General features: G+C 39.6%; 1 protein-coding gene across 1 annotated transcript; it reads right to left on the minus strand.

The window, feature by feature from the left end:
- Positions 1–11,461: 11,461 nt before the first annotated feature.
- Positions 11,462–12,400, minus strand: Cavporv1r652 (vomeronasal 1 receptor cavPorV1R652). Its single transcript, NM_001167430.1, is given in 1 exon segment — positions 11,462–12,400. A coding segment is annotated over 1 exon segment (939 nt).
- Positions 12,401–19,688: the final 7,288 nt, after the last annotated feature.

The raw sequence follows: 19,688 nt of genomic DNA on the forward strand, positions 1-19,688 counted from the left end.
TCAACTTGCCTTCGTCTCTTTTTGTCTCCCCCATGTCTTTTATTTAATCCCCGTTTCTCCTCCAGGAGTTCCGAACTTGTTGATCTGCAGGCCGGATCATTGCTGGCCCTGTGTCAAGTCTCCAGAGTGACTCAGCCAGGCCCTGTTATCCCTCCTGAGTCCCAGGGCTCCTGGATGACTCTCTTTGCTGTCAAGATGTTAGCAAGGATCATGAGCTTGTGCTTCACCAGGGGAAAGGCCCTCTCTACTCCATCACCATTCTTGAGGCACAGTTGTGCCCTCTCTCTGATGGTCTGAAGTATGATAGTACTGCAGTAACATAGCATGTGAGTCATCCTGATGATGTGTTCATGACATGGTGCCCCAGGATTTCCATCAACAAATTTTCATCAAAAAAATCCCACATTCAATGAACAGTGTCTTGCTAAGTACTTGCTGTCTTGGTCACTTTTTATCTAATTGCTGAGACAAACTACTTGATGCCCAAAAGTAGGGAAGGAGAGATTCATTTGTCTCATACTTTTTAGAAGTTTCAGCCCATACACAGCTCCCTTCAGGACAGGGTGGCATGGCACAGGCTCAGCTGTTCATTTCAGCCCCAAACAGCAAGAGCAAACAGCTCAAAAAAAGAGGAAACATCCCTTCCTCTGGAATTACTTTATATATTATTCCAGATCCACCCCTGCTGCACGCTGGGTGGGTGCAGGACTCACACCACCAATCCCAGTGCTAGAAAATGAATCAAACACAAACCTAGATTCAGCCACCTCCATGACTACATGAGACTAAGGTGGCCTCCTAGATACATAACATTCTACTCTTGGGCCCCCAGAGACTGATACCCCTCTTTTATCTAAAAGATAATTAGTCCATCTCCTAGAGTTCTCAAAGTCCTAACAGTTTCAACATTGCTAAAAAGTCTAAGCCCCAAGTCTGATCTCTGACATCTAATGCAAACTCTAAGCTGCAAGGTCCTCTAAAAATGAATACAAAGTTAAACACTTCTAATATACAATAGCGCAAAATAAAAGTTACCCTTCCAAATGGTACAAACAGGGGAATACAAAAGATTGAGGCCAATGGAAGTCCAAAATCCAGCAGGGCAAATAATAAGTAATGAAGTTCCTCACTGGGCATCTGAAGCAATTGGTTGCAGGCTTTAAAGCAAATTTCAAGGCAGTCCAATGTTGATCTGTGACATGTTTTTATGGGCTTTTAGCCAGATACATGTTGCATATGAAGAGCAAAGAGCCTAGTAGGATAATTTAAAATGCTGTGCGTTTGGCCAGAAGGAAAACTGTGGATTGTAGAGATAGAGCTGAGACTTGGATTGCTGAGAAAAATCAGAGAAATAAGAAACATGACCAGGAGGCACGCCGGGCAGCAGGGCGTTTCCATTCTTTGCAGCCTAGCCTGAAAACTGCAGAAATGAAAAAAATTTGCTCAGAGGAGAAAGCTGCAGAGCACCATGCTCCAGAATGGTGACAGAGGCCACATGAGGTTCCAGAATGGTGGCAAGATAGAGAAGCTTTTCCTCACAATGAAGTAAACAGAGCCAGTGATCCAGGAACTGGAACCCTACAGCTAAGAAAGAGAAATGCCTGGCACTGCTCCAGCTGGCAGAAAACCTTGGTGGCATCCACATGGTGCTGACTTTAGGTGCAAGGAAATGTCACACATTCTGAGGGTAAGACAGCTTTCACCTCAATAGCAAAGGGTGTGGGAGACAAAGCAATGTGCCCCTGAGAAGGCAATATGTAAAGATGTAAGGGTGAAGCCAAAGATGCAGTGGAGACCACAGAAGTTTGGAAAAGCCAGGAACATGGATGATACAAGCAAGCTGCAAAAAGTAAGCAGAGAGGGTTTAAGAGAGAAGCTGCAGGAGCTAAAATCCCTGGAAGTACCATGGGGATGGGCTCACCCAAGCATTTTGGAGCTTGCAAGCAAACTGCTTCAAAGGCTGAGCCTGGAACTCTAGGACTTAATGTTTGCTCTGCCAGATGTTGGACTTGCTTTGTTTCTAATGCTTTGTATTCCCCTGTTTATACCTTTTGGAATGATAAAGTTTATCTTGTGCTTTACATTTCAGAAATGTTTTATCCTGTTTCATTTGTATAGGGGGTTAGAGTTTTAAGAGTTTGCCATATATATCAGAGGAGACTTGGGACTTGGACTTCTCAACCATGTTGAAAATGTTAGGACATTGGCAACTTTTGGAGATGGGCTAAGTATCTTTTCTATAAATGATGTTCATCAGTGTGTGGGGATCAGGGTGGAATGTCACATTTTATGTTGGTGGCCTCCAGGCCTCATGCATTTGCATTGTGCTTTTGTGATTGGTTCATTATCTAGCACTTGGATTGGTGGTGCAGGATGAGTGAGACAGGAATCACTTTTGGATGTAGGTGAATTACAAGTGTGCTACACCCACCTAGGGGTGGAGCCAGCATACAATGTAATGGCTGGAAAAAGCATGCATCTCTCTCTTTTGCCAGTTTTTGCCTTGTTGTTTGCAGCCACCATGAACTGAAGCCTACCATGCCACCCTGCGTTGGAGCCAATTGATAATGGACTGAAACTGTACAAAAACTGTAAGAATAAACCTTTCTTTTCCTAACTTTGGGCATCAGATATTTTGTCTCAGCGATGAGCAAACAGTAACTAAGAGAGTAACTGATATCATTTTCCTGATCTAACATCATGGACATCTTCTTCTCCAGTGGAAAATAGATAACACTTTCCTGTAAAGGTGAGAGTTTTAATTCATGACTCAGCATTGTCAGCCTGTATTATGTGAGAGGTATATCTGTAAGGAAAGATGATATAGCTTCACAGGAAATAAAGAGGTGGCCAGTGATCAAGACCTGACGCCAAGACCCACCCTGTGCTGCTATCTTTTCTGAAAAGGAAGACCCAAATGGTGCTGTTCTGAGCTCATCTCAGGTCTGTGCTCCGTTTGTCTGTTTCTTGGCATCAGGGATGGGAAAGGTTTTCCAGATGCAGGATAAGTGAGAGAGGAATCACATTTGGATGTAGGTGAATTACAAGTGTGCTGTTGAATCTTTGTATACATGGCTGACTTGGAAAAGTGAAGCAGATGGATCCCTGTGAGATCTGAGTATCACCTATGGTTTCATAGATGAAGAATAAAATCCAGGTTGGGTGGGAACTTGAGTGCCCAGCCTGCACAGGTGCAGCAAGGTGACTTCTCCAACCCCATCTAGAGGTGGGACTTGCTGAGAGCAGTGACTGACTTGCAGATCATTGCTTGTCTTTACTGTTTAAAGAAGCTCTTGAGAAAGGAAAGTGAAGTGTTCTCCACCTCGCACCTCACAAGCTGCTCCCTATTCTGATTTGCAGCAGTAAAGCTGGAAAGATGAAGAAAGACAATCAGGTGGAGACACCTGACTGGTTGCTCATTGCTTCACTTGCATCCTTCATATTAAAGAAATTAAATCATAATTCAGACTGGGATAACATTTGGATCAGACAGATACAGTAATTGTGCAAGGAGACAAAATGTTGTCAACGAAGGACAGAGATTTTCAGAGGGTTAACATCTCCTGGACTGGATGACAACTCTGAAAATTAAAATGTTGGTGATAATGTATGGTAGCCAGGAGATCTGCAAATTCTGAGCGTGCAAATAGAACATGGGGATCCTCATTATTGCATTAGTGCAAATCTCCTCTGCGCTATGGTTGTCAAGGTGAGTAGAGCTGAGACAACTGTGATTTACTCTCATGAAACATGAAATTTCCCTCAAAACCTTGAATATTAATCCATGTGATTGAACCAGGGCTGTGATGTCAGTGCCCATGTATTGTAGGACCTTCACTCTTTCTGATCTTTACCTGCTGTGACTTATGTGGCTCTTGAGTTTCCAGAAGCGAAGGAATGCAAGACGATGAGAAAAAGAGACAAAGCAGGGGTCAGGTGGAGCCCTTACTGTTCTGATGAAAGGGAAGGAACTGCTCCCCCAGTGTAGCACCTTTATTTACATACCAGAAGGATGTCAGTTCCCCACTGCCTAGCAACTCATTGCTTGGATTGTCTAAGGGATTGGTGTTTTCTGGATGAAGGAACGTCTTCATGTGGTTTGCTCCATGCACTCTGTGTTCTTAGGGATGCCCATGCCCTGTCCACGTCACAGCCCTGTGAGTGTGGTCAGTTTCCAGGTGGAAAGGCTCCCAAACTTTCCCTGATACCAGCTAGATAAAGAGTAAGTTTTATAGTGGATTTCTCTATAGAAATCGCTGGGCATTTCTGCCCCCTTTTCAGAATTTGATATCAGAGGGCTGTGAGGTAAGTTTTGCTGGAAATGTCTCACCTTTTTTTCTTAAAACTTAGAAATATTGATAGGACATTTTGTTGGAGGCATGGACAAACTGTGTCCACCAGCCTTCAATTTTAGCTGCACCATAGTGGTCAGCATTGATAGCTTTCATAAAATTCCTCACCTCATTTTCCCCACATTTCTGTATGTCCAGTACAGGACAGCTGTTCTCCATCACACTGCTACTGCCTACAAACACTCGTGTTTAGCATGAAGGCATTCTTCATGCATACGTGGTTACCACTGTGATAACCTTTCATGCATATTATAGGTTACCTTAATGGAAAACATTTTAATAATCATGATCACAATCGCAGTGTTTCTCTTAAAATCCCCAGTGTGAGTTTTCAAGCTGTCACTTAGCACACATCTCGGTGACTCACTTTATTTTTTTTTTATTTAAAGAGAAAACAGAACAAAACAAAACAAAAGAGTAAAAGGGTACAAGTAATACAGAATTTCAAAAAAAAATAAACAGTAAGAAATCACTAGTTCATAAATTACATATTGTCGTCTTAGAAATAGTTCATCAAGTTACAAAATTAAGCATACAACGTGGACATTCAAACAGTGAAACTGCAAACATTTGTATTCAATGATCCATCAAAAACTTAGTAATATGGTCATCTATCTTACATACCTAAACGCACTTGCAGTTGTGTCCTTTAGAGCACTTTGTTTTCCTCTATTTTTTTACAATAACATTTAAACATTTTGGGTTTTATTACTCTCACAGTTCTTATTACTTTTTTTGGAAGAGAATAAAGCCAAATGTGACAAAACAAAGCAGAGCCAGTCAAAACAAAGGATGGATGTAGTACATGATGTAAAAACAGAATACAAGGTAATAAAAATGCCATTGACATACCTCATAGATCTCGAGAAATCAGTTCTAAAATTCATCTGGAGCTCGAAGAGACCTAGAATAGCAAAGACAGTTCTAAACAGCAAAGGCAAGGCAGGAGGCATCACAATCCTTGTTTCTGTTTTAATATTCAGATCTTTGATCCACGGTGATAGGCAGGAGACTAGTTTTAATTTTCAGCATATGGAGAGTCAGTTTTTCCAACACAATTTATTAAAGAGACTGTCATTCTTCCAGTGAACATGTTTGGCCTCTTTATCATAGATAAAATGGTTAAGTGTGTTTGTAGTTGTGTTTTTATCTTTTAATCTATTTCATTGATCTTTGGCTCTGTTTTGATTCCAGTACCATGTTGATTTTGTTATGATTGCTTTGTAATATAACTTCCAGTCAGGGATTGTGATATCTCCTGCCTTGTCTTTGCTGTTTAGAGCTGTCTGTGCTGTTCTAGGTCTCTTCTCACTCCAGATAAATTTTCGGAGTGATTTCTGTAGATCTATGAGGTATGTTGATGGTATTTTTATTGGTATTGCATTGAATCTGTATAGCGGTTTTGGGAGAATGGCCATTTTCACAATATTTATTCTTCCTATCCATGAGCAAGGGATGTCTTTCCATTTTCTGAGATTGTCTTCAATCTCTTTTTTCAGGGTCTCTGTCTCTCTCTCTGAGTGTCTCTCCACCTCTTTACTTCCTTCCTTCCTTCCTTCCTTCCTTCCTTCCTTCCTTCCTTCCTTCCTTCCTTCCTTCCTTCCTTCCTTCTTTCCTTCCTTCCTTTCCTCTGCCAAGGAATGAGCCCATGTTACATGCACTGGTGCCATTTTCTGCCATATTTTATCTTTTAAAACCAGGTGGTACTGTGTTATAAAATTGTCTAGGCTAAATTTAAACTTGCTGTCCTCCTGCGTTAGCCACAGAGAGTGCTGGGATTACAGGTGTGCACCACTACACTCAGCCAGCTTCAAGATTTCCCATGTGATATTCACTATCACTCAGAAATTGTTGTTGCCTTGCAGACCATAGACGCTTTCTTGTTACTTAGAATATTTTGTCTTTGTTTTCATTTTTAGCATCTTGGATATGATTTTTTTTTATTTAAAGAAAAGGAAAGGAAAAAAATACATGGAGATAAAAAAAAGGGTAGAAATAATACAAAATTACAGACAAACAAAAGATAAGAAATTGCTGGTTGATAAGTTACAAATTGTCATCTTCGAAATAGTTGTTCAGGTTATAGAATTAAAGTATTTAGAATGACATTCAAAAAAGTGACCCTACAAACCATTCTGCTCTATGATCAAACAAAAGCTCCATAATATGATTATCAGTCCTACACATTTGTTTTACATCTCAAAGAGGGTAAGATTAACCATATCAAAACAGAACAGAACATTAAAAAAAATAAAAAACAATTTAAAGAAATACAGATTTCAAAGCAAGTCCACTGGAGATCTTCATTACCTAACTGTCTCTAGCTTCTTACAAATAGTTATCCCTGTCTTCACCCACTTTATATACTTATTGCATATTATAGAACTAATCAAATCATTACAGGATGATGAAGTCTTTTTAGATCCTCAAGTTCCACATTAGGGAAGACAATAGCAACTACCATTGCATCTCTCATTCTCTTTGTGATAGCCGTCCCCATCTCTGCTTATGCTGAAGTTGAACTGAAGAAACTAGTCCAATGTCATTCTAATCAGTAAACAATAGATTGCTAGAATTTATATTATAATGCTACAAAATAAGCCTCGGGTTTCTCAGCATCTCTTCCTCAGAGTATTTGTTCCTTACATCTTGCATTATATAATCTGTTCCCGTAAATAATTTAAGAAAAAAGAGAAAAAAAACCCCAACCCCCCCAAAAAAAACCCATGTGTGAATTTCTACCTATATATCTATCCTCTCTGTATTATAGGGAAAACCAAGTCATAACAAGACAGCAAAACAATTTCCTAGAAAAACATGCAATGGATAAGACATATAAAACTACAATATAAATGATCTTCCATAGCTACTACGTTTTCTCTTGTTATTTTCAATAGATTTGTCCACAACACTGGCTTATTAAACATACTATCATCTATTTTTATAAAAACTTAACTTTGACTGCATTGTAGTATTTGAGCGCTGTTACTGATTCATACCAGTATGGATATCCTTTACATCTTGTCATGCTCAGAGTAGTTTCCTCTACTTTTAGGGTTGATTCTAACAAGCATACCAATTTCAAATAGAATCAGTCAAGGCCAACCAATAGTCTTATGATTCAGATACAATTAAGATCAGCCATAGTAAGACAATGTAAGTAATACAAGATTTCAGCCTAAGTCAATAAGAAAGTAAGGATAGTTACCATGGTATAACCTGCTCTTTTTGGTTCTAGAGGTCTGTGTCCTCGAATCTGACATAAGTGGACAGACCAGAACAAATTAAATTCTAACTAAATATGGCAATAGGACTACTGTGTCTTTTAAATCGTTATACACCATTAGCAATGACCTCTGCTTTTTTTTAAATATAGTTTCAGAGCTGTCTATACTAAAAACTAGCTTACCATCTCTGCCTCATGTCTGCTACTCCACTTTTCTGCTATAATTTGTCCACATTATTCCCTCATTCCATTGTTTGCCCCGTTCACTGAGGCCTCTCTGCCACTGTAGCTGGAATCCTGATATCTCTTCCTCTCTTTCTCTGTAATGTCCTTCAGCGCTCTCTGTAGGGTTGGATTGGTGGCCACGAACTCCCACAGTTCCTCCTTGTCTTGAAAGTATCTTATTTCTTCATTAATTTTTAGATAGAGTTTTGACGGATATATGAACTTTGGTTGCATATTTTTTTCCTTCAGGACTTGGAATATTTCTCCCCACTCCCTTCTTGACTTAAGAGTTTGTGTTGATAAATCTGCGGTTATTTTGATAGATTTCCCGTTATAGGTAACCTGCATCTTTTCTCTGGCTGCTTTTAATATTCTGTTTTTTTGGTGGATTTCTGGGATCTCGATTATTATATGTCTAGGCGTAGATCTGTTTTGGTTGTAGGTAGCTGGCGTTCTGTATGCTTCTTTTATCTGGATATCATTTCTTTTTGCTATACATGGGAAATTTTGCTTTAATATATCTGTGAATATTTTTTTTTATTTCATTTTTGGATGTTCCTGCTTCCTCACTCACATTCTTTATTCTTAGGTTATGTATCTTTTTGTCATCTTCCAGTTTTAGAATTGCTTCTTTCTGGTTCCTTGTTATTTTTAAGAGGCTTTTTCTTTCACGTTCATAAGCCATAAATCTCTCTTCAAGTTTCAGAAGGCTGTCTTTAGTTTCTGTCAAGGCATTTTGCCAATATTCAATGGAGTTTTTAGTTTCCTGATATTCTCTTTGGATCTGTTTCATGTATTCTAAGTTATGCTTAAATTCTTTTTCAGATGCTTCTCTTTCTTTTCTGATTTCCTCAGTTCTTCCATCTGTGTTCTCTTGGGCGGGGCTTGTCATTTCTTTAATTAATCTCTTTATATCTTGCCTCACTTGGATCAGGAGTACAGCTTTAAATTCCTCTATGAGATCATGTAGGTACTTTTTAATTTCGGCTGATGCTGTGTCGAGTAGAGGATGGTTACTGTGCTTGTTCTCTTCGGTGTTTAGTTCTCCTGGGCTTATTTTCTCATGTTGTGCAGCTGGAGATCTTTTTTTATTTTTATCTCTTGTCATGTTTCTGATTTCTTTCAGACTGTCCTGGAGTTCTCTGGCCCTCTCCGAATTGCTTAGGGCCTTTCAGAAGCGTGCTGGCTTGAGTTTTTGCTGTCCTCCCCAATTTACTGTTATCTGGGGTAGGCTGGGATGCCGGGGCGGTACAGGCTAGTCTCTAGCCTCTGTGTCAGTTCATAAATTAGGCTGTACTTTCTGAGTCACTGAGTTGTGACTATTTTGTATCTGCTTATTGGACCCCAAGCAGAGGCTTGGTTTAGCCCCAGTAGCTCCTGCCAGTTCTCTTTGTACCAGAAGCAGCTGAGTAATGTCACTATGGCACAGGGTTCTGCCCAAATCCCAGCTGTTCTCTTCCAAACCTCTCTGTGGCAGGAGCACCAGAATAGCAGATCCGCCCAAAACCATGATGTCTCCCACTAAGTTCTCTGTGTGGAGCTGAAGCCAGCAAGTAATCAGGCTCTGCCAGGATTCAAGATGTCTTCCACCACCCCTCCCTACAGGGGACCTGGTGATGTCACCAAGCTGCAGTTTCTGCCGCCAGGCTAATATGTCTGCACCAGACTCTGTGTTACTGATTTCCCCGTGGTGGCGGGCCAGCTGTTCTCTGGCCAACCACAGCAGCCGCGGGGTTCCCGGTACTCACCAGAGTCCAGTGCAAGTCCTCATTCCGGGACCACCGCACACCAAGCTGGCCACCTTTCCCGCACTCCCAGCACAGCGCTGACCAGTCAGATATCTGTGCACCGTTTAGATTTGAAATGCCAGAGCTTTGTACATCCGCTCTGGTGCAGCGGTGCAGTCCTGGCTGCTACTTGGAGACCCGGCCCCGCATCTTGGATATGATTAAGATTTAAGACTTTCTAAAGTTGTTCCACAGGAGATCTGGGGTTTCTTAAATTGGAAGGTAATCGCTTTCTACAAATTCGAAGAGTGTTCAGGCATCCTTAGCCCAAGTTACTGCAGAGTTTCTCCTATTTATTTGTGAAAATCTACACATAGTTGCACTCCTCAGCTGGCTGATGTGCTCCTGGCCTCTCTGTGTCAAGTCACCAGTGTTTATGGGTGCTGTTTCCTGTAGCCCACTCCATTAGGTTTTCAACAATTTTATTTTGTGCTTCTTTATTTTTAAGGATTTTCTGCTCATGATTTCGGATATGATTTCAATTTTCTCAATTCAATTGTGAATTTATCAGGAAAAAACATCACTTGTTTAGAGAAGCTGAACTTCAGATAAACCTCAACCATTTCTTGCCTGTGGCCCTAGGATTTTCCTTAGTCATGTAGATATTTTCCATTTGTGATGCTCAATCATCTCTTCAGATTGTAGCTCTCCAGTGGAATTCGTAATTTCATTTTCATGATTTACATTTCTACCTCGGATTCTGTGAACAGTAATCATTTCAAGAATTGCTTGTTTTGTTCTTCAAGCTAGACATTAGGAAAAGACTGCTAGAGGAAATCTATGAAATATAGGGCAATTTTTTCCTATAGTTTTATGAAAAAGATAACAGTTGTAAAAATATTGGAGTGACATAATAACATTAATTATTTGTTTAAAATCTGTGTAGACATGGTACAACCAATCATGACTAAACAGCACTCAGCCTGATCTACTAGAGAAGTAAGATCCAGACATGTGAAAGGCCTGAAGGGAAATAGAAGAGGGAATCTTAACAACCCAGCAGCTTCTATCTATCTCAGTTGTAGTATTTACTAGTATGAATATATGAAATCATGAAAATAGTATAACATAGTTGTAAAAGTGGGTTGATAGGAAGTCTTGTTAACAAAATTATGCCTTTTTTAGACATACGTATATTTGTTCAAATTTAAGAAAATTAAAAAGCAAATTCTTAATACAAAACAAAATGACTATTGGTGCTGGATACCATAAAGACTTTCACAAACGATGTCTTGAAATAAACCACATTTAACGTTAATATTTCTTTAATATCCTTAAAAAAGGTAAAATTATTTGCAATTCTTCTAATCTAGAAAAAAACGCAATTCTACTACATCTTTAATTATATGCTTTCTCTCTAATGAGACAACTAATCTTCTGATTACTTTCATTTGTAAAGAGTCTCATAAAGTCATCACAATACAACTGAATGTAATATCGCATTCCATTTTCAGTAATGGTACTTACAGTATTTTATGCTAGTTACAGATAGAACCTAAATGACCTCATCACATAGCTTCACAGTTCACACTTCCCTTTCTTTTCCAGGTTTAATGCACAAGCCTTTGTCATGCAGGCATCCATGGGTGTTTTCAAGTAACAAGCAAAATGTCCTTTTTACAATATATTTATGATTGCTTTGAAAACAGTACTGCAATGTATGTTTTTAATTCAGGTTCCATATGAGCTGCTTTCTGCAGGGCTGCAGTCTGTGCAGTGAGAACACAGCTGAGGATTCAGTACCTTCTGGGTCAGCTCAGAGCTCTCACCAGTGTCTTTCTATGAGAATATAACTGGACATTTTCCTCTACTTACAGGGGATTGTTTAATTACCTACAGCACAGTAAAACTGATAGCTACTTCCAACTTACCTAAGGAAAGGGCCAAGGAATACACAGCTTTTCAGTGCCCGCTCTGTTCCACAGAGCTAGCCTGCACTCGGTCAGGTGTCCATCTCTGTGAATCAGAACTAATGGGCTGACAATCGCATAACCAAGGGTCATAAAATTCCAAATATCTACTAAAATGGAATTCTCAGGGAAGGAATTAATAAACAGAGAAAAAACAAAGTCTGTCCAATAGAAGAAAACAAAGCAGAGCATCAGAAGGAGCACACTTTTAGAGGCTCTGACTTCAGGGGCAGCTTTGTGGAGTGACTTGGAGATCTGTAGGCAGATAGCACGCTGGTGGTGCTTGTGGAGAAGAAAGATGATGTGCACACTGGCTGTGCCCATGGTGGCCAAAAACATGACATCTCTTACTACCATGGCTGCAACAAATATCCATTTCACTTTTAGGTTTTCTGGTTGTAAAAGACAGGGACTACGGTTCATATTCCCTTTTGATGAATTTTTGCTTGTACTTGTGATGTAAAGGAGTAAGTTCAGGCTTAATGAGGAGTTGAGAATCCAAAAGAAAAGACACATGGGAAGGAGGTGCCATGAAGACCTGGGCTGGAGCTTCCTCCACCCTGAGTGTCTGCGACTCATGGTGATGGCCTGGACCACTGTGAGGAGACCAGTGGTGCAGATGGAGAGGCCCCTGGCCATCCTTGACAAGTAAACAACAGTCTTACAGCCTGTGTCATCTAGGACGTTTCGCACACCCAAAGCAGTTAAGGTCTCTTGAGCTCCCTTGGAAAGCAGAGTCATGGTATTTGTAACAGCCAAATGGATGAGAATGAGATGTATAGGTTTCATCTCACTGCCTCGAAATATGAGCACACACTTCACAAAAACAAAGATGTTCCCCATAGTGCCAAATCCAGTTAGCGAGGCAGAGATTGCTCCCCTGACAGTGTTAGATGGCATTTCTAACCTAACAGGCAAAATGGATCCAGCACATGCATAGCTTTCTGAGGAAAGCTTCAGTAATAATGACACATATGTGTCTGTAACACACAGTCTCTGCAATTTTCTGGCCTGTGAGAGACAGTAGTGTTGTGCAAAGATGCAGATTCTGTTGAAAGGACTCTGTACATTTTGCTGCTCGCTCCTACAGGTCATTCCTGGTGAACTGTAGTGCCAGTCTGGGGACTCGTATTCACAACTGGAAGTTTATAAGCCAGATTGTGTTTACCTCAAAAGTTGTAAAATCCTTCTTCTTGTTCAAATCTCTCTGTACTTACCTATGTTCAAAAGAAATATTGCTTAACTGAAACCGAAATCTCTCCAAGCAGGATGGCTTCCTATGCTTGCATTTAATTCTATCCGATTCTCATCATTTGATTTCAAAAGACCATGTGCGGTATAAAATATTGTCACTCAACCAGTGTCATCACAATATCTGACACCTGTGGTGTGACCATGGAAACCATGTTGCTGTTAACTTTGCAGCTGCTTCTTCTGTGTCTTCTTTTTCCCATCAGTGCACTAACTGTAGTGCTGCTTTGGTCTTTTTCAGCTAAAGCTGCTGGTATGTGTATTTCAGACCTTGAGAGGATTTTATCTGTTCACAACTAGGATCTGCAGTGTCACTTTGTCACAGAGAAATTTATGTTACGCTGTGTCCTCTCCTTCCTACAGAAGACTAAGGGATTCTGTTAGATTTCTTTGCACTGAAAGCCGCTGAGAATGTAAGGTACACAGAAGTAGGTTTGACCATAAGATTGGCTCCAGCTGGTGTGATGCTTACAGGATACCAGCTTTTTTTTTATTTAAAGAGACAGAAATAGTAAGAAGGTTACTGAACAGGGTTATAGGACATTGGCAGTGGTTAATATGGTGTGTGTTGCTGTCTTCCAAGTTGCTCAGCTTCTCCAGGTGAACACCACTGAGCACAGTGACCCCTCCCATCACTTCTCTGTCAGTTATTGTTTTGCCCTCAAGAGACAAGCAGAAAATTCTCTACTTCAGAGCAGCATAGAAACAGGATACTGTGTTTACTGGCTAGCACAGAATAAAATAGGATAAAAGTTTTGCCAAGCTCAGCAGCACTGGCTGGTAAATCTAGAATATGAACTGCTCGAGTGTTCAGTCAGAGACTGGAATTTGTTAAACACCATTGTGATTAATACATCACAACATCCTGAAGACATTTTAATGCTTTCCTCTTTGTTTTTGTTTCTGTGTCTTTGGTCCAAGGCTCCCTATTTTCACCAGCTCCCTCCTTCTTTCCTCAAAATCCAAAGCACTGAGACATGATAACCTCAGATGTCAGACACTCAGGAGTGACATCTTATTCTCACTGTTATCAAAACATCAGAAGGGCAAGAAGTGAATTCTCACTAAGCATGATGTGGGAAGTATTTTTAAAATATGATCTTTAAAGACATACATCACATTGAAATACTTACGTGATGTCCAATTTGTTTGAAATAATTACACCTCAGGAAGGCTAGAGCATTTATTTCAGGTCCAAATTTCATGATTAAAACACTGAAATTAATGTTCTTTGTTTCATAGCAGTAGAATAAACCTAAAGTAAATTATTTCCTGCTATTGAAGCTTGCAAACTAGGGGCTCCATGGTTGCAAGTCTGTAAAAAGAAACTGTAATTTTCATTTTTAGTAATTGTCAGTTGTCCTCTGTTGAAAATATGTATAATAAACTTAAGTTGACATGAACATATCTTATGTGTTAGCTTAAGGAGACTTCCACGTACACACAGAGATTAGACTAAACAATAAGGCACTAAAGGAATACACAGTATGGTGAAGGGTCACACAGTTAGCCCATACTGAAGAACAGAATTGCACCAAACATGAAACATCTACATTTTATAAAAGGCTATGATGCTGACAGATTCCTAGTGCAAGGGTAATATGAGGAAGAACAAAACAATTTTTCATAGAAACTCCAAGGCTTCTACAGCTTTCTGGTTGCTCAAGGCATGCAAAGAGGAAACATTATGTAAAGACCAATGCAACCAGCTCCCTGGTGCTGTCAAAGCTGCACACAGGGACAGAAATGGCTTGTTATGTCTTCAGTAGTGATTTCTGGATTGTTGCCCGCTTTTTACCTGAGGTGCTGGAATTTTAAAGATCACAGGAAGAGTGAGGGTCCTGAGGCTCACAGATCTTCTGAACAACCTCTTGCTCAGGCAGAGATAGGTAAGCTTTAGGCTTCTGAGAGAACATCTGAAGATATGATATGAGTAAATGGACCTGGTCAGGGCTACTCACCTTTCAAAGTGTGGTGTAGTCAATTCTGTGATAAGTCTCCCATGGAGGTTTTTCTCCAGCCCCTGTTTTGCAAGATGAGGCTCCCATCATATTTATATGTTCAGGTCAGTTGAGCTCTTGGCTAAGGTAAGTTCTCTCCTGGAGTTTAATTTGCACTACTGTCATCCTGTCAGGGATATGGAAAAGCTCTGCAGAGCCTTACTCCCTGGTGTATAACTTTCCCTCTATCCCGGCAATTATACTGTTGTTTAGTTCAGAAGTTTTCTGAGGCTCAGTTGGGCCTTAATTATTTTCAGAGAAGATTGCACAGTGACACAGTGAAGTTCCAGCCACGTTACTGTGTCCTGGGACGCCCATTTTTCAGCTCCTCCCCTCAGTTCCTAAACTTTCAAGCTGTGGGGTAGAATGGGAAGCTTTTTCTCAATCACAGAGTGAGTTGCATTTCTCTCCTCGAGGCAGTGAGCAGTGATGATCTCTCGGCTCTCTGAGCCCATCCCAGCCATGCACCTGGGCAGGGTCAAGTCCTCCTGCTTCACCAGCCTGTGAGCATTGGCCATTTGTGGTCTTTGCCACAGTCGCAGTACTTTCCCATCCCCATGAACATTCCATGGGAAAAGGGACCCCAAACCCAGGGAGACTCCTGCTCTCAGTCACCCACACTTGCCCTGCACTCCCTCAGCCTGCACCTGTGTGAGGTGAAAAATTGTTGTTCTGTGAATGAAAGAAGAGCCTATGATATAATAGCATTTGCATCTCCAATTTTCAAAATAGAAATCAAAGCAGAATTACATGAAAATGGTGTCAGAACTAATAGTAAGCCAAATGAAAATATAATATGAAATACTTTTCTGGGACTAAAAGTACATTTAGCTTTTCTTCACTGTTGTGCATTTTTGTAGAAATTGGCATTTAAAAATTATTTATAGATGCTTTTTGATGTACAGACGTCTTCCCCATGATAATTTTCAAGTTTTCACTCCAAGAAGCCTCCTCAAGGCCCTAGAGAAATTAAAAATGTCCTCATGCAGTTGTACCTTCCCCTTCTCCAACTTTCCACTGAAAACATGCATTTTCAGCTCCCTGGGTGCCTGGTTCTGATTTTCAAACAGTCCTCTCTCATCACATTAAGAGCACTTTGCTTATTTACTTTCTGATAAGTGTAGTTCATTTTGATACACATCATATTTTATTTAATCATCCAAGTGTTGACAGGCAACTAGGCTGGTTCCATGGCCTGGTTATTATGGACTGTACCACAGTACACCTGGCTGTCCAGCGTCTGTATCCTGACTCCTTCTTCCAGGTGTATCTGAGGGGAAGCGTAACAAGAACGAATGGGAGCTCCTAACAGAATTTTTATTTTTATTTTTTTTCTTTATTTTAAAGAGATTAAGACAAAACAGGACGTCAGATCAGAACAGATCAGAACAGAACAATGTAAGCAACACGGTATTTCACCAGAATATAACCCTTAATTAACAGTAACTAGCACGATGTTACTTTCTTTGAAATAGTTGAGCATAACTTCACATACAATAGTATCAAACATAGCAGAATAGTATAAAACCATTCAAGAGAATGAGAACATTACAGGGAATTCAACACCAAAATACCTACAACAAATGATGGCTACTATATTATCTCATTCTCCATTGAAAATTTTTATACTTTCACATGTAATACAATCCTATAAGGTACAGCATGATGGAGCCAATGGAATCAGAAGAGCAAAAGCATGGTAGGACTTCAGAGTAAGATGATATTATATCAGTACTGGCTATTATAATGACTTGTTTTCCTCAAATTAGCTGTTCTTACCATCACAGATAACAAAATCAAACAAACCAGGACAAATCCATGTCAACTAATGAGTGCAATCGATATAAAGCTTCAAAACAATGTAATGGGGAATCATGATTACCATAAACTCTTAAGTACTCTTACTATTTCTTACAGTAGGAAGACTATACAGTATTTATACATGTGAGTTTGATTTTTTTCACTTATATGTATGGTCTCAAGCTGTGCCCATTTATTAGTAAATATCTCAATGTGATCATTCTTTATAGCTGAGTAGTACTCCATTGTATAAAAATACCACAACTTTTTTTATCCCTTCCTCTGTTGATGAACATGTAGGTTGTTTCCAAGATCTGCTATTACAAATTGTGCAGCTATAAACATGGGTGCACATATATCACAGTGGAATGATGTTTTCAGTTCTTCTGGGAAAATGCCCAGAAATAGAATAGCTGGATGGAATGGGACTTCCAATCTCAGCTTTTGGAGGAATCTCCAGAATGACCTCCACAGTGGTTGCACCATTCCACATTCCTACCAACAGTGCAAGAGTGTTCCCTTTCCCCCAAAGCCATTCCAGCATTTGTTGTTGGTAGTTTTCTTGATCCTGACTATTCTTTCTGGAGTGAGACGGAATCTCAGTGTGGTTTTAATTCGCATTTCTGTAATGACTAATGATGATGAACATTTTTTGATGTAATTATTTGCCATTTGTATTTCATCATCTAAGAAGTGTGTATTCATCTCAGATGCCCATTTTTGGATTGGGTCCTTGAGTTTCGGGGATCTGATTTTTTAAAAAAATTCTTTATATTTTTAGACAGAAATCCTTTGTCTGAGGAGCAATTCACTAAGATTTTTTCCCAGTTTGTTGGTTTTCTTTTTACTGTGCTGGGGATTTCATTTTACACGTATAAACTTTTTGATAAGATGTGATCTCAACTATTGATTCTGGCAAGTTATACCCATGTGGTTTAATTCCTGTTCATGAATTCTCTACCTACCTGTATGTCTTCAAGCTTTTTACCTACTTTGTCTTTCAACAGATTTAGTGTTTCTATTTTAATACTTACATCTTTGATCCATTTAGATTTTGGTTTAGTACATGGTCATAAGCATGGTTCCAGTTTTAGTATTCAGCCTATGGAGAGCTATTTTTGCCAGCACCATTTGTTAAAGAGACTGTGCTTTTTCTAGTGAACATGTTTAGCCCTTTATCAAAGATAAGGTGGTTGAGTGTGTTTGTAGTTGTGGTTGTATCTGCTAATCTATTCCATTGATCTTTGGCTCTGTTTTTATTCCAGTACCATGTTGATTTTTCTAGTATAATTTGAGCTTTCTAGTATAATTTTAAGTCAGGGATTGTGATGCCTTCTGCCTTGCCTCTGCTGCTTAAAATTGCCTTTGCTATTCTTGGTCTCTTCTGGTCCAAGATTAATTTTAGGAGTGATTTTTCTAGGTCTCGGAGGTATGTTGATGGCCTTTTCACTGGGATTGCATTGAAGCTGTATAAAAATTATGGGAGAATGGCCATTTTCACAATATTTATTCTCCCTGTTCATGAACGAGGGCTGACTTTCTATTTTCTGAGATTATCTTTGATTTCTTTTTCATGGAATTATAATTTTCCCTGTATACATCGTTTACTACTTTGGTGAGATTAATTCCTAATTATTTCCTTTTATGGATGCTAGTGTGAAGGGTGTGGCTTCTCTTATTTCTCTTTCTGTAATTTTGTTGTTAGTGTATAGGAATGCTAATGTTTTATGAGCTTTGATTTTGTATCCACTTATATTGCTGAATATATTTATTGTATTTAGGAGTCTTTCAATGGAGTTTTGGGGATCTTCTATGTAGGGTATAATGTCATCTGCAAATAATAATTTATCCTCCACTTTTCCTATCTTTAGCCCATTCATTTCTCTCTCTCTTGTCTAATTGCTCTGGCTAGTATTTACAGGATTATATTGAATAGGAGCAGTGGTAAGTGATATCCTTTCCTTATGTCTGATTTTAAGGAAAAGGTCTTCAGTTTTTGACCATTTAATATGATGCTGGGTGTTGGCTTGTCACGGAATGCCTGAGGGAACGACCATCTATTCCAATCTTCTGTAAGGTTCTTATCATGAATGAGTGTTTGACATTTTTTCTGCATCTATAGAAATGATCATGTGACTGTTACTTTTGTCTTTCTAGATATAGTGGATTACATTTATTAATTTAAGTATGTTGAACCACTCCCTCATGCGTGGGATGAATCCCACTTTTTCACGGTGTATAATCTTCTTGACGACTTGTTGCATCCTGTTCACCAATATTTTATTGAGGAATTATGCATCTGTGTTCATTAGGGAGATTGGTCTGTACTTCTCTTTTTTAGCTGGGTCTTTCTCAGGTTTTGGTAGTAGAGTTATATTTGCTTCCAGGAATGACTTAGGGAGAATTGATTCCCTTTTGATTTCATTGAAGAATTTTTGGAGTGTTGGCATTGTATCTCTTGTAAAATTCCACAGTGAATCCATCAGGGCCTGGACTCTGTAGGTATGGACTTAATTTCATTGATAGAAATTTGGTTATTCAGCAGTTTTACATCTTCTTGATCCAGCTTTGGCACTTCATATGTTTGTAGGAATCTGTCCATTTCTGTGTGGCCTAGGCAGGCCTCAAACCTCCTCTGCAGTGCATCTCCCTCCTCCCTCCTCCAGGCAGAGGTGGTGGTGGTAGTGGCAGTGGCACTCTCTGGAGTGAGAGCAGGTCACAAGCAAGGCCTATGTAGGTCCCCGCAGCGCAGCTCCCTCCTCCAGGTTGCAGCAGTGGCAGTGCTCTCCAGACTCTCCTATCACAATTCTATTGTTGCTCTAATAATTTATATATCTTGTTTTTCCATGCCTTAATTGATGAGTCTTTGAGTTGTTTCTAAGTTTTCACTATTATACACTTTTCCATTATAAACATGGATATGCTTATATCACTGTGGTATGATATTTCTAATTCTTCCAGGAAGATACCCAAAAGTGGAATAGGACCACTAATTGCAGGTTTCTGAGCAATCTCCAGACTCAATTAGTCTACGATAGCAGGGAATAGTTTGCTTTTTCCCACACTCCATCAGCATTTCTAATTGTTTCATTTCTGGTGGCAGCCGTTCTTTCTGGAGAGAGATGAAATCTCAACAT

This window comes from Cavia porcellus, unplaced genomic scaffold (assembly GCF_034190915.1).
Source record: "Cavia porcellus strain 051 isolate PalLab524CR breed Dunkin Hartley unplaced genomic scaffold, mCavPor4.1 scaffold_13, whole genome shotgun sequence".
Taxonomy (NCBI): domain Eukaryota; kingdom Metazoa; phylum Chordata; class Mammalia; order Rodentia; family Caviidae; genus Cavia; species Cavia porcellus.